This window comes from Panthera leo, chromosome C1 (genome assembly GCF_018350215.1).
Source record: "Panthera leo isolate Ple1 chromosome C1, P.leo_Ple1_pat1.1, whole genome shotgun sequence".
In the NCBI taxonomy this organism is placed as follows: domain Eukaryota; kingdom Metazoa; phylum Chordata; class Mammalia; order Carnivora; family Felidae; genus Panthera; species Panthera leo.
This window is the reverse complement of record NC_056686.1, coordinates 210515977-210530499: the sequence shown is the minus strand read 5'-3', so window position 1 is coordinate 210530499 and position 14523 is coordinate 210515977. Positions and strand designations below refer to the sequence as shown.

General features: G+C 45.4%; 1 protein-coding gene across 2 annotated transcripts in view; it reads left to right on the top strand.

Moving 5' to 3' along the window:
• PID1 (phosphotyrosine interaction domain containing 1) overlaps positions 1-14523 on the top strand; it is a 228876-nt gene that overhangs the window by 96830 nt on the left and 117523 nt on the right. For both annotated transcript variants that reach the window (XM_042950395.1, XM_042950396.1), the window contains exon 2: positions 8774-8920. In XM_042950395.1, the coding sequence (XP_042806329.1) occupies positions 8774-8920 (147 nt within the window). The remainder of the gene's footprint in view (positions 1-8773; positions 8921-14523) is intronic.

Below are 14523 nucleotides of genomic sequence, written 5' to 3'. Positions count from 1 at the left end.
GGAAAACATGAATAGGAAGGAAAACAACAACAGTAACAGAGCTGAAGACTACCTTTAATGAGCTCATCGGCAGACTCAGCAAAGACAAAGGAAGAATGAGTGAACTTGTGGATAGGCTTTTTCAGTTGTATTGATTATAGGTTTTCTGCATTATATTTCATTGATTTCTCCTCTGATCTTTATTATTTGGTATCTTCTTTTTTTTTTAAATTTTTTCAACGTGTATTTATTATTGAGAGACAGAGAGACACAGAGCATGAGCAGGGGAGGGGCCGAGAGAGAGGGAGACACAGAATCTGAAGCAGGCTCCAGGCTCTGAGCCCTCAGCACAGAGCCTGACGTGGGGCTCGAACTCACGGACCGCGCGATCGTGACCTGAGCCAAAGTCCGTTGCTTAACCAACTGAGCCACCCAGGCGCCCCTATTATTTGATATCTTCTGCTTGGGGTTTCATTTACTCTATTTATTCTTTCATTTTTTTTTTTTTTTAAGGCTGAAGCTGAGTTTATTGAATAGAGAATTTTCTTCTTTTCTAATAGTGGCATTTTGTGCTATAAAATTCCCCTTATGTATGTTTTAGTGGCATCTCAGAATTTTTGATATGTTACGTTTTCATTTCCATTCAGCTCAAAGTACTTTCTGTATTGCCTTTTGATGTAGTCTTCGATCTATGGGTTATTTGGAACTGTGTTCGTTTCCATGTATTTGAAAATTTTACAGAGAATTTTCTGTTGATTTTTCTTTGTAGAATATGATTCCTAAATTTACTGGGGTGTTTTAAAAAAAATTATGGCCCAGAATTTGGTCTGTTTTGGTAAGTGTTTTATGTATCCTTGAATCCTGTTGTTTTTGGGTGGAGTGGTCTAGAAATGTCAATCATGTCGCGTTGTTGGTGGCGTTATTCAAACTTTATAGATCCTTGCTGCTTTTCTGTCTGTGTAGTATATCAGTTTTGGAGAGAGTGGGATTGAAATCTCTGACTGTGTTTGTAGTTTTTGTCTGTGCCTTGTGGCCTACCAGTTGTATGTGCCTCTTCATATTTTGAGTGAATTTCTTGTAGGCCACATAGAATCAGGCCGTCTTCCTCAACGCTCACTATATCTGCCTTCTTTTTTACTAGTGGTATGAATTTTATAGATGTTAAATCTATCATTTTAGGATTTATTTTCTCCTTGTCTCAGCTGGGTTTTTTGTTATTAACTTTGTCCTCTCTTTCTGCCCCCTTTTTTATGATTCTGTTTTATCTCTCCTGTCAATGCATGTAACTCTTTGGTTTGTTATTTTAGTCATTGCTTTCGTATAGTATACCTTTAGCTTATCGCCTTCTGATGATATTAAACCATGTCACATACGCTGTTAGATGCTTACGGTAGCATACTTAGGCTTCACCTTTTCTGACCTTCGTTCTTGTGTGTTTGTGCTAAAATCTTCCTCCTCCCCAGTGAGCTCTTCGTAAGCCTTGGGGGCTTTCTGCGTGCTCTGTGGGCATAGAGTTATTTCTGTGCCTCTCCCACATAATCTCTTGAGAGAATCTGTGATGTTCAAAAGAAATGCTTCCATAATTAAAACTGCATGAATAAATATGGGTGTGCGAACATGAGTATTTTCAGTTAGTTTAATAATAGCTATCACTTTTAACAGATACAGACAACCTTTTAAATTTAGGAGTGTCTGGAGGTACGCCTTTGAAATTCAGTTGGAACTTTTTTCAATAAGGCAATTACTAGGGACACTTTGCAGCAAGAAGGGGAATGCCATAGTGCTATAGGTCTTTCTTTGCATTAAACAAAAATTAATCCTTGAATGACAGAAGGCGATTCTGTATATGCTTTGCTAGATTTGGGGGAGATTATCCAACCCTGTTTTACTTTTAAAAAAGGACAGAAATGAAAATCAAAATCTTTTGCATTGAAATGTATTTTAAATGAAAATTGAATTTAAGTAAAATTTTCTTTTTATTCATTCACCTGTTTCCTCTTAATCGTATAACAAACCATTTGCTGTTTGTTTAAGAGGAGAAGAGTTTTCTTGCTTTTGTTTTGTTTTGTTTTGTCTTTTTGAATGGATAGTTAAAAGCAGACATGTAAGAGTTTACATTGAAAATGATAAGTGAGATCTTATTTAAGGTCAGAATGGAGTATCGCACTGGCTCCTTTTCCAGTATTTGGGGCTTGAATATACGTTTTTAAAAAGTAAGAGGTATAAAATGTAAGGAAACTACGACTAAGTTTGATTAATTCTTACATACCCCCCAGGAATAAAATGAAGTGTGGTTATGTGCAGCATGTAAAAGCGTCACTGATTTTTGCACGCTGGCACAAATTAACATTTGTTTGGGGTACTGAAGTTTTCCGTTTCTTTGATTGGCCCCTTGTTCCTTGTGGTTCTCTTAAGGAGAACATTTGCAATATTTCTGAAGCTTGATGAGGGCATTACTGAATCAGTCATTTGCAAGTTAAAACTGACCATTTTTGCCAGCCTTCACAATGCAAGGATGAACCAGGGATTAAAACCTTAATGCCTTTTCTTTCATTTGAGTGAGGATAGTGTTCCGTTATCCCAGAAAGAGAGGAAGCAGGATTTGCCTTCAAAAGATGCTTTATATTTTGGATACGGAGTCAATACAAAGGTGAGATACACCCGATTTGAATTGGTAAAATATGTAAATACTTGCCAGCTAAACTGTCAGAGATTAATGCCTGAATAGGAGTAGCAGGCGCCAACTGTAAAATTATACAGGGCATGGCGATTACCCCCTCCGCATAATGGGGCTTGATTTAGAGGCTCTATTTTAGGATTGCGCATAAAGCACCGAGTGCAGAAAGCCGAGCTTTGTCTAATTTGTCCGGGGCAGTGCCCTAATTTTCTACAACCCCGCTCACTTCCCTTCTGTGAGAATGAATAACACATTTGCTTTACGGAACTCTGTGTATCTTTCATTTGGGAGCAATGGCTTTTCCAAGCTCCTCTCTTCGATTCCTCTTCTGTTGCCTTTTTTCGAAGGCTCCTGGATCGTGGTAAGTTGCACTGTCTTTACTGCACTTGTCTATCCGTGCGGAGAACAAGCGATGCCGTTTTTGACATGGCGTAACGTAGCCCTTTAGACGTGACAGATGAGAACACCGAGGCCCAGGAAGTACGAGGCCTTGCCCTTTTGATGGAGCTGTCTTTACCACCCAGCGAGAGAGCTGGCCACCTGAATGGGTGTCATTGCAGGGATGCTCTTGGTCTCTCTCTTGAGACTTGGAATTCATCCCGTTTCGGCAGTAACCCACAGAGCTTTATTGTACACACGAATAAGCTGGGGACCGTAACACCTCCTTTAAATTATTATCGATGCTTTATCATTAAGGCCCCACCTATTCAAATAACAAAGTGCAAGATCCTCTATGTTTCCTTAAAAGCTAATGTTGCTGTTCTGTTCTGTAGTTTTAACATTTATGAAGTCCTTTTAACGTTTTGTTAGTGGCTCCGTTTTATTGTCTCGGGTGATTTTTTTTCATCAGAAAGTAATCTGTATCGGTGAGACTCTTTCCGAACAGACACCTCACGCAAGCTCGCTTAAGCGTAAGAGAGAAGGTCCTGGTTCTCGTTCTCAGTAAGTCCATGGATGGAGCCGAGTCAGAGGCAGCGGGAGCCAGGGCTAGGCAAGGTCACGTCTGTGACTCTCCATGGCTCGTCCCTCTTGGTCTCCGGGTGGTCTTATTCTCGGGCTGACCTTGGCGGGTGAGGAGGTCAGCGGTAGCTTCCTACTCACATCGCCTTGGCCTAGCAACCCTGTGAGTCAGTCAGTCTCCTGGAAGAGTCTGTCCCGCCAATCTTGAGTTTCCTCTGAACCAACGCCTTTGGCCAGGGACACGCGGTACTCAGGCGGTCAGCCTGTGTCGCATATTCTTTCCCAGGGTCGGGGGCAGGGACGGCCCCGCTCCACAAAGCAGCTACAGCAGTGGAGACATTTCCTCAAAGGGGGGCAGAAGAGTGTTCTTAGCAGAAACAGCTCTACCGTCACACTTGGACCGTTCGTTCCTAGATTTTCAAGAGCAACTCACGGTTACATGAACCTTCTATAAAAAGATGTATTCTTGCAGACCCAATGACTCATCAGATAATTCACATCGTATTTCCCTCTTTAGCCTTATCCTTTCATTGTGGGCAAAAAGGACAAAGCCATTAAAGAAAACAAAATGCATTTTTTCCAGAAAAGGAATAATTGTCTCTATTTCACCTTCAGATACTGCCTTAGCCTCTCTCTCTGCAGCTAGTCGATGAACTCACACAGGTTTGCAGTTGTCATTTGATTGAACAGCGTCCAGCTCTCTGTGAGAAACCCGTTCAAGCAGAGACTAACATTTCATTTCTGTTCCAGCTGTGCCTGCCTCAGTGTCTGCTCGAGGGGAGGTATTCAGGGACAGGGTGCACGGCGGATCGGCGAGCTGGAGGGCCACCAAGGCTTTGAAGAGATAGGTGGTTCAGGTTACACAGCCCGTGTGGAAGTTGGCATTTGCACTCCGTTATCTTCCTGTCCCCGATTCGGGGTTTTAAAAATGGTTTCTTTCTCTTCCTTGGCTCTCTGGCTGCCTGCGCCCGGCCCGCAGCTTCCAGGCTCTCGCTGCGCTCAACGGCCAAACCAGTAGCCGTGGCGTTTGGTCCCCCAGTGGGGACGGGCAGACAATCTCAGAGATTCTGGGCAGTGTAGTTGTCCGGACTTCGTGGGAGTGGAGTCACCTCTGGTGCCATCTTTAGGAACTTGTTGTGTGGCAAAAGTCAGGCTCAGGTGAGCTGTGGTTTCATGTACTGCTCACGGAGCCCCCAGCAAGATGGCGGGCGAGGACAGTGTCCTCCCTTGCTCATTAGCTCCTCTTCTGAGCTACTCTTCTCTTTACCCTCTTCGTCGTATGGCCCCAGTTGCTGTCTCACAAAGGCGACCAGCTTTTCCTCTCCCTGTCACGTATCTGTGGTGCTCCTCCCAGGCCCTCTTTGTAACACCAGATGTCGGGCTGGAATCAATTAAGAACAAAGGCAGAAACTTCCAGATTAATTTGAAAACTTGCCCTTGTGTTTTCTTTTTCTTTTTAAGTTTATTTATTCATTTATTTATTTATTTATTTATTTTGAGAAAGAGAGAGTGTGCATGCCCGCGGATAAGGAAGGAGCAGAGAGAGAGAGACAAGGGGAGAGAGAATCCCAAGCAGGCCCCATGCTGTCAGTGCAGAGGCTCGAACCCCTGAACCGCAAGATCATGACCTGAGAGGAAATCAAGAGTCGGATGCTTATCGGAATGAGCCACCCAGGCGCCCCTGCCCTTACGGTCTTAAAAAATACAAATCAGGGGCGCCTGGGAGGCTCAGTCGGTGAAGTGGCCGACTTCAGCTCAGGTCATGATCTCACAGTTTGTGGGTTCCAGCCCCGAGTCGGGCTCTGTGCTGACAGCTCAGAGCCTGGAGCCTGCTTCGGATTCTGTCTCTCTCTTTCTCTCTCTCTCAAAAATAAACATTAAAAAAATAAAAAAATACAAATCACTATTCACTGAGAAATAGGACAGCAGATCTCCCTCCCATTTGACCAAGTATCAGGCTGGCGACTTTGTATCCTGAAAGGTGGCTGTGTTCGTCAGGGTTAAATCAGAAAGAGGACTAGTAGGAGAGATGCCTCAGGACTTATTCGAGGAACCGGCTTATGCAGTTGTGGAGGCTGGCGAGGCCGGGCTGAGACCCCTGTGGCAGGCTGTCAGGAAGGGTAGGCCGGAGCTCTTGGGCATGGACTGAAGCCGCAGTCCACAAGTAGAAATTCTTCCCCCTCAGGGAAGCCTCACCTCACCTGTTGTTTCAGTTGATTGAATGAAGTCCACCCAGATTAGCCAGGCTATGTCTGCAATTCAAATGATTATGGGCTTTAATCACACCTACAAAATATCTTCACGGTGCTTGGTTAGATAATAGCATAGTAGCCTGGGCAAGCTGACACATAAAAATGACCATCAGCGTGGCCGTCGGGAGTTCTAGTAGATTCGGTGTGGCCCCATGGAACTGCTTTAGGCTCTTGGGATACTTCATTGACTAAAACAGTTTCTGCTCCCTATGGCATTTATGTTCTAATGGAAGAGGACAGAAAATAAGAGAAACAAAATACGTAATGTTTTCGTGGTGACAAGTACTGATGAGAATAATAAAGGGGAGGAAGGGGATGGACGGCGATGAGTAGGTACATGTGGAATTGGTTACATACTCTGTGAGGCCCGGGGCAAAATGAAAATGCAGTCCTATATTCAAAAAGTAGAGAAAAGTGCCGCTAAAGGCACTGAAACATAAAGCTTTTTACTTTTCTTCGTGCATCTGTCTCTGGCACAGTCATGGTGTTTTCTTCTGTTTGATCGGTGGGTTGCTTTTGTTGTTTAATGCTGTTCTAACTAAAAAGAGATTCAACATTGAGATTATTAACACGAATCTACCACTCATCGTTGTATTGTGCAATGCCCACTTTAAATGCAAGGATAGGAGCAGAAGCGTTGAAATGACACGAAGTTTGCACTTCCTGGTTCCTATGTGCATCTGAATTTTGTTCTTACCGGAACAGTGGAAATATGCTACAAAACTAACTCACCTGTATTTATTTATTTATTTATTTATTTATTTATTTATTGAGAGTGCATACCCATGAGTGGGGGATGGGAAGAGGGGAGAGAGAGAGAGAGAGAGAGACAGAGAGAGAGAGAGAGAGAGAGAGAGAGAGAGAGAGAATCCCACGCAGGCTCCATGCGCATTGCAGAGCCCAGCATGGGGCTCAATCCCACGACCCTGGGATCGTGACCTGAGCTGAAATCAAGAGTCAGACCCTCAACTGACTGAGCCACCCACTGCCCCTGTTTCATTTCTTTTTATTAATTAATTAACTAGTTGTTTGTTTTGAGAGAGAGAGAAAGTGCGCACACACGAGCGAGGGAGGGGCAGAGAGAGAAAGAATCTCAAGCAGGTGCCGTGCTGTCAGTGCAGAGCCTGACGTGGAGCTCTTGCCCACAAACCGCGAGAGCACGACCTGAGCTGAAATCGAGAGTCGGTTGCTTACCCGACTGAGCCACCCAGGTGCCCCTGTTCCATTTCTAAAAACGCACATTCTCCTGACACTTTACCTTTAGCTTGCAGATTAGTGAGGAGGGACCGAAGGGAGGAGGAGCTGTGGCTGTCCTCCCTGTCCCTTTCCTTCTCTGTGGTCATTTTCAGTGTCATTTTCAGTTGTCTGTTACAGGAAAGTCCTACAAATAGAAGGGATATGCTAGAGTTCCTTGATCATTCATGTTTGTTAAAATACAACTGACTTACTTCTGCATTTGAATCAAGTTCTCCCTCCAAAGCATGGCCTCCTGGGGCTGCCAGTGCACTGCTTACGGAACCATGGACTTAATATGCTTGCCTGGTACTCGCTTGGCATCTTGTTGAATTCCTAGGCATCAGGGGATGCACCTATTGTGTGTATCTCTTCTAGTCATGCATGTACTCTACTGTTTCATTGGACTCAGCTTACAAAACACAGGCTCAAAGATAAATTTATGAAGGATTTCAAGACCATGACATTCACCCAAGAGCATTAAACCAAGCATGGTGTTCTCCTAAGCATGGGGATCCTGTTGTGATGGTGCAGGTTGCAGGCCCACGAAGCCATCTGTGTGTGTGTGGGGGGGGGGCACACGCACCTGCTATTTTAGATAATATTGATAAAGAAGGCCTGTCTCATAAGGTGACATTTGATCAAGGTCCTCAAGAAGATACAGAAGCAAGGGATTCAGATCCTAGAGCAGGGGGATCATGTTCAGACATCCCAAGGCACGTGTGTCTTTGCCTTATCCTCAGAAGAATAAAGACGCCACTGTGGTTGGATCCAAGTGAGAGGGAGGGTGAGGAGTGGGAGGTAAGGTTAGAGAGGCAGAGGTCCCTGAATTGTGCGTGGGTTTCAAGGCCAAGGCAAGGACTTGGAATATTTTTGTGAGAAGGGAAGGCTTGAGATAGTCCTACCAGAGGGGTGACAAGCTGTGATCTGAGCTGAGAAGGCCCCCCTGGCTGTGCTGTGGTAATACCCTGCACTGGGTCAAGGTTGGGAGTGGTAGGACCAGATGCTATGGTAGACCAAACAAAGATGGGGCCTGGACTGGGTGTATACATAGCAGTTATTAAATGTCGCTGCATTCTGGTTATATTTCAAAACGGGTGCCGACAGGAACTGCATGCAGAATAGATATTTACTAGACTCAGGAAGAGAAATGGTCTATTGAAAAGTGGTGGCTTTCCTAAAGTTCTACAGCCAGGGCATGGCAGAATGGGGGAAGGCAGAGAGCAGGATTATTGTGTTCTTTTCATTGGTTCTTCTCCTTTTTCATTAGCTCTAGACTGTCCCCCCAAATAGCGCCGATCATCTTCTTTTCTGAACATCTTCACTTATTTGGCTGAAATCAACATGCCTTAAATCTCTAGGAGTCTCTCTCTACATATCACCTTGGAAGAACTTCCCAGAGCAAGGTGTTGGTGATTCTACCGCTACCCCATGTTCCCGTGGTCTCTGTGTGGGGGGTTGCCTGTCTCCCACGGTGTCAACTTAGGGGCATCCTGACAGTTTTCCCCCTTCATGTGACTGAGTGTCTCTTGACCTTCCCTAGTAAAACAGAGTTAATAAAAAAGATTTTGCTACTGGGTCTGATGTATCGTTGCACCACATACTGCTCCAAAAAATTCCACTAGAGTTGGCTTCTTTATTTATTTGTTTGCTTGTTCCTTTTGCTCGTCAGCACTTTCAGACCATGCTGAAGTCTAAATTGAATGTCCTGACACTGAAGAAGGACCCCCTCCCAGCAGTCATCTTCCACGAGCCTGAGGCCATTGAGCTGTGCACCACTACACCCCTGATGAAGACCAGGACTCACAGTGGCTGCAAGGTATGTGGCATGTGGCCCGCAGCCAGCGGGAGAGACAAAAGGGTGTGTAGCCTTAAGACACTTGTTTACCAGTGGTAACTATTCATTTATTTACTTATGTTTATTTATCATGAGACAGAGAGAGTGAGTGGGGGAAGGGCAGAGAGTGAAGGAGCGAAAGAGAATCCAAACACAGAGCTCAAACCCACAAACCATGAGCCCGTGACCTGAGCTGAAATCAAGCGTCGGAAGCTTAACCCACTGAGCCACCCAGGCGCCCCTCCCCCACGGTCACTTTTTAAAGGAATGAAAAGGTAGAACAGCTAATAAAAGCTCACTGAGCGATGGTTGTATGAATCCGTCTCTTGCTTTATTTTTAGCGATCTGGCTCTCTTCCTTGTTTTCAGGTACGCACGAAAGACACAAGTTTTAGTATGTATGAGTAGAATAGTATTCTGCCCACATTTGTTGTACCATCTGAACCCATGTACACGGGAAAAGTTCTGTCCTTCGTGATCCTTCCTTCCCTTGTATTTGCACTCTGAATAAACCACATCTTGCGGAATAAAAAAGAGATTTCACAACAGTATCGTTCTCCTTTGGGAGAAAAAATGTTGCATTTTTGCTTGGCTTGGGCGCTCTGAATTTATACTAATATTCATGTCTCAGAATCCATTAAAAAACATTTTTCATTTATGTAAACGATACTGCTGACAGTATAAAAAAAAAAAAAACCCTAGAAATGAAATGTGTAATTTTGGTAAGTTTTTGGGTTCTTTCTCACTTGATATTCTTTTGTGCATGAATTGATGAATACAGCAATCAGTTCAGAGGTAACAAAGAAAATATGTTCGTGCACATTTCGTCATCAGCAATATGTTTGGAGGAGTAAAAATTAAATAAGGGGTAGAACTTTGTTTTGAGTAGTGAAAAGAAAATAAAACAAGCATGTGCGTTCGCATGTGGGTTTCTTTTATAACCTTACAGACACACTCCTTTCCTTATCGCGTTTCCAGGTTAGGGAAGTCAAGATCCATCTAGCTTTCTTGCCAGAATATTCCATCGTCTCCCCAGGTCTTGCATAGCTGTGGTCAGATTGGAGGCTACGGAAATCTTGAGTCACGGCTGTGTACACAGAACCCCACACATGGTCATTTAGTTCACAAATATCCATTGGGGGCTTCACCCTCGGCCCAGCACTGGGGTCAGTGGAGCACTCCCGCCAGCATCTTTGTGGGGTTTAACTGCCAGTTGCGGGGGAGGGAAGAGAAAATACAGGTAGGTGAGCACTGGCGGTTGAGACAGCCAGTCTGAAGGAACTTGCGGAAGAATCTTTCAGGCAGAAGGGAGGGGGAGTACGGATTCTCATAGGTGGCCATGGTGTTGGCGTCCTTTGTACCGGAAAAGAACGGGCAGCGGGACCGGGGAGTTGTGAAAGTTGTGTTGTGTGGTGTGGTGTCATCAAGGCAAGGGGTCCAGACTCTGTTCTAATTATTGTGCGGATCCGTCAGAGAGATTTAGGCCAGCGGGTTATAGGACTCTGTTAAAAAAAAAAAAGTGATTTTATTATTTATTTATTTTTTATTAAAAAATTTTTTAAACGTGTTTATTTTCGAGAGAGAGAGAGAGAGATCTGAGAGAGAGTGTGTGAGTGAGTCGGGGAGGGGCAGAGAGAGGGAGACAGAGGATGCAAAGCAGGCTCTCGTGCTGTGAGTGCAGAGCCCGATGCGGGGTTTGAACGCATGAACCGTGAGACCGTGCCCTGAGCCAAAATCAGGAGTCAGCCACTTAATCGACTGCGCCACCCAGGTGCCCCCCAAAAGTGATTGTAAATGGTAACTCTGCTAAGGTGAACTTTCAGCTTCCAAAGAGCAGTTGCCAGAGGCTGTGCTTCGACAGGAGTCCGTGGGTCTGCAGAACTGGTCTTAGGTCCCCGTGTATGCAGCGCTTTGGATAAATGGATGATACAAAGGCATTAGGGAAGTACTCGTTAAATTTGAAAGTGATATGAGATCAAATTGTGTTATACATCCTTTAGAGGGTTCCCAGAGTCATTTTGAATTCTGTTCCTGTTGGGGAAAAGGGTCCCTCAGAAGCAAGATGCAGTCAGTAAGGAGAAGTACAAGGAGGGGAGGTGCCTTTGGTAAAGTCTGCAGAGTATGTTTAAATGGGAGGGGGATGCAGTTATAGAGTAAAAGGCCTAGCAATCCAATCAAGATATGAAAGAGGTGTGTGTGTGTGTGTGTGTGTGTGTGTGTGTGAGAGAGAGAGAGAGAGAGAGAGAGAGAGAGAGACAGAGAGACAGAGAGAAAGGGAGAGAGAGAGAGAGAGAGATTTGCTAGGGAGATATATATTTGCTAGGAGAGTAAAAACTATCATTTTCCTGAAAGGGAGCATAGGGTTCGAGATGCATGGAGTAATTTTTTTTTTTCCGTGTATTGCCTTAGGTCTGTGTTCGCTTATTTTACTTCTAAAAGGATGTTGGAAAAAAATAGAAGGAATTCAGAAGAACACACCCGAGAGAATGAGGTGGGCTTGGCATCAGTCAGTGGGGCTGGGTAGACAAAGGGAGATCATCCGTGATTTCACCTGGACACTGGGGAGACCTTGGCCTTCAAGGTGAAAAACACAGACCACCGGGCTGTAGAAAGTTTCTGAACTCTCCATCCCTAGAAATCTTGAAGATGAGATTCCAGGTGCAGATAATCATAATCTGGGCCAGCTCTAGCTTTAGGATTCTATTTGAAGGAAGACCCCCCCCCCCCATGTGTCATTGTTCAAATTGTGTTCTACAAGGCACTTTATACATTTACATCTTAACTTGAACACACTGGGGTTGACAGTTCTTTAATCGGCAATGATAATATCCTGTTTGTGTTCCGAGTCATATTCTTTTGTTCAAAGACAATGACAAAGTTACACTTTTGAGCTTTGAAATTTCTGTTTAAAATTTCTGTTTAGAATGCCCCGACCTCCCCCCGCCCCCGCCCCCAGGCATCCACAGGAACAAAATGCAGTGTTTCCTCTTGGATTCTGACGAGTAACTTAGCTCACAAAATGCCAGCTGCAGAAGGAGCGCTCTCTCTCTCTCTCTCTCTCTCTCTCTCTCAGGCTCACGCCTGCCACGAATAATGAGCACAATGTCGTTCAGGCCCAGCTGCAGGGCCGGCGGACGGGACCCTCCATATTCACACAGGGCCAGCTCTTTTTGCTTAAACAGCTCTCAAGTTGTGCTTGCATAACGGTGGATTTGGGGAGGGAGAGAGCCAGGAGGAAGCAAAGGCCAAGGGGCTGAAAATGGATGATGGTTTAGCACCATCGAGGCACTGGCCCACTCAGACTCCCCCTTTCCCTCTGATCTGTATTCTCCGTGGGTCCTGATGGGATTGCCCTGCCAGGCTATTCATGTTGTGGGCAGCTGGGTCTTTGTGTGTTTTCCTCTACGGCTGCCTTTTTTTTTTTTTTTTTTTGGAGTGGAGTTATTTAACTGCACACCCCCCCTGCATACCATTAGGACTGGCCTGCCCTTACTCTTGCTGGGGCTTTTCAGAGTATCAGCTGCTATATCTGATTCCGCAGCAGCAGCAATGGTCTGTCATACCTGGCTTCTCCGGCCTCGCGCGACAGAATCCTAGCTGGCTCTCTGACTTGTTAGCAAACGTTTATTTGATTAATCGTCCTTGAAAAACCTACCGTTCTGTGGACGCGGAATTGTGGAGAAAGGCGTCCAAGTGGGCAAGGGTGGGTAATGTAGTTCGTAGCCAAGTAGAAGGAAGAGACGAGTGCCTGAAATCAGTGAATCCCAGTGCTGCTGAAACTCGTGTATCAATAACCCCTAGACGGCAGGTGTCTGGACCTTCTTTCCAGAGATTTTGATGCAGGTGCTCAGCTAAGCGGGCAAAAAAGAAACCTGCACTTAAAAATAGACTGTGACTGTGCAGGGGCGCCCGGGCGGCTCAGTGGGTTAAGCGTCTGAGTCTTGGTTTCAAGTCAGGTTACGATCTCACGGGTTTGTGGGTTCGAGCCCCGAGTCGGGCTGCGTGCTGACGGCGTGGAGCCTGCTTGGGATTCGCCGTCTCCCTCTCTCTCCACCCTTCCCTCCACTTGTGCTGTCTCTCTCAAGATAAATAGTAAACTTAAAAAAATTAAAAACAAAGAGACCGTGCAGGTTACAAGGCTGTGGTGCCCGGGAGAAGCGTGGGGCTTGAGGACCTGATGTGTGAGGGGAGCCACGCGAGTGACAGAAGTGGAGTCACACCCGGGGAGGGGGAGGTGAGGTGGGATATGGAGGATGGAGCTAGCTGGCCACTGTGTGGTCGGAATGGGGTTGCCACAGCTGACCAGGAGGCCGGCGTCCAAGAAAGAACTGGGCTGCACATGTGTGGGTGAAGGGCAGCGCCTGTGTATGTGGCCTCGTCCTACAGGGGGCGCTGTTCTGTTTTGGATTGACTCCCTTCTGGGCCTACTTGGCCGGGTTCTCAAAGCCTTCAGGAAATGAGATAATGACGGTGATGATCATAATTAGTAAGAAAATACTAATTATACAGAAATAACGCGAATAAAGAGCTGAAGTTTATTAACACATTAAGCACTCTCCTATGCACTTTTCATGGTATAAACTACCCATTTGGTCCTCGTGATGACCCAGTGGTTTAAGTGCCATCTGTGGCCCCATTTCACAGGTGAGCTAGTTGAGGCAGAGAGAAGTTCTTTCCTATACCAGAGCATCCAGGGAGTAACTGGCAAAGCCTGCGTTTGAACTTCATCCGTCTGGCTCCACAGCCTGTGCACCTCTGCTCTAGATTCCACTCCCTCGCAATGACCGTTGAGTGGCTCCCATGTCTGTCCTAAGGTAGCTCTTTTGGCCAGTTGTGTCATGTGATTTTAGAAGGTCATTTTGCTTCTGTAAGCCTCACTTACCGCATCTTTGAGAGACCAGAACCAAGGTCAGTGTCTTTCAGGCATTCTCTTATCTAAAGGTCCAAGACTCAAATTGACCGTGTGTTTAAGTGGATTAGAATTTTGTCTTTGCTCACAAAACCCAGAAAGCGTGGGGAACGTGTACTGAAAGTACCATATAATTTACCCCTGCTTTCTTTTCAGGTCCTCAAATTTGGTTTTCCAAGAGAGACGGAGAGAGAGAGAGAGAGAGAGAGAGAGAGAGAGAGAGAGAGAGAGAGACTATGATGAAAGTCACATCCCTTGTAAAACACATATATGAAATAAAACACTAAATGCCCATCGAGTTCCTGGATGCCCATGTGAACACTGAACTGCAAACCCCTTCCACAGAAATAGTCCCCAGCTTTACGGTGTTTATAGTTTGAAAGCAAAACAGTACCCATGCCGAAACAAATATGCTGAGCCATAATTGGGGCTCTCGCACATCTGATGACATTTATCTTTTATTTAAAACCTTCTATAAGGTTTGGGAAGGGTGGTTGATTTGAGTGTAGGGACTCCGGTGAGTTGAAGAAGGAACGTAGCGTGGGAAACATGCACCTGGGGAGGACAAGAGGGGAAAGAGGCAGGAAGGAAAGGCGGGAAAATCCGCAGTGACAGCTCTCTTGTTTGGATCTGAGCCAGCCTGCCTTTGTTCTGGTTTGCCTGGCTGTCTTTCCTCT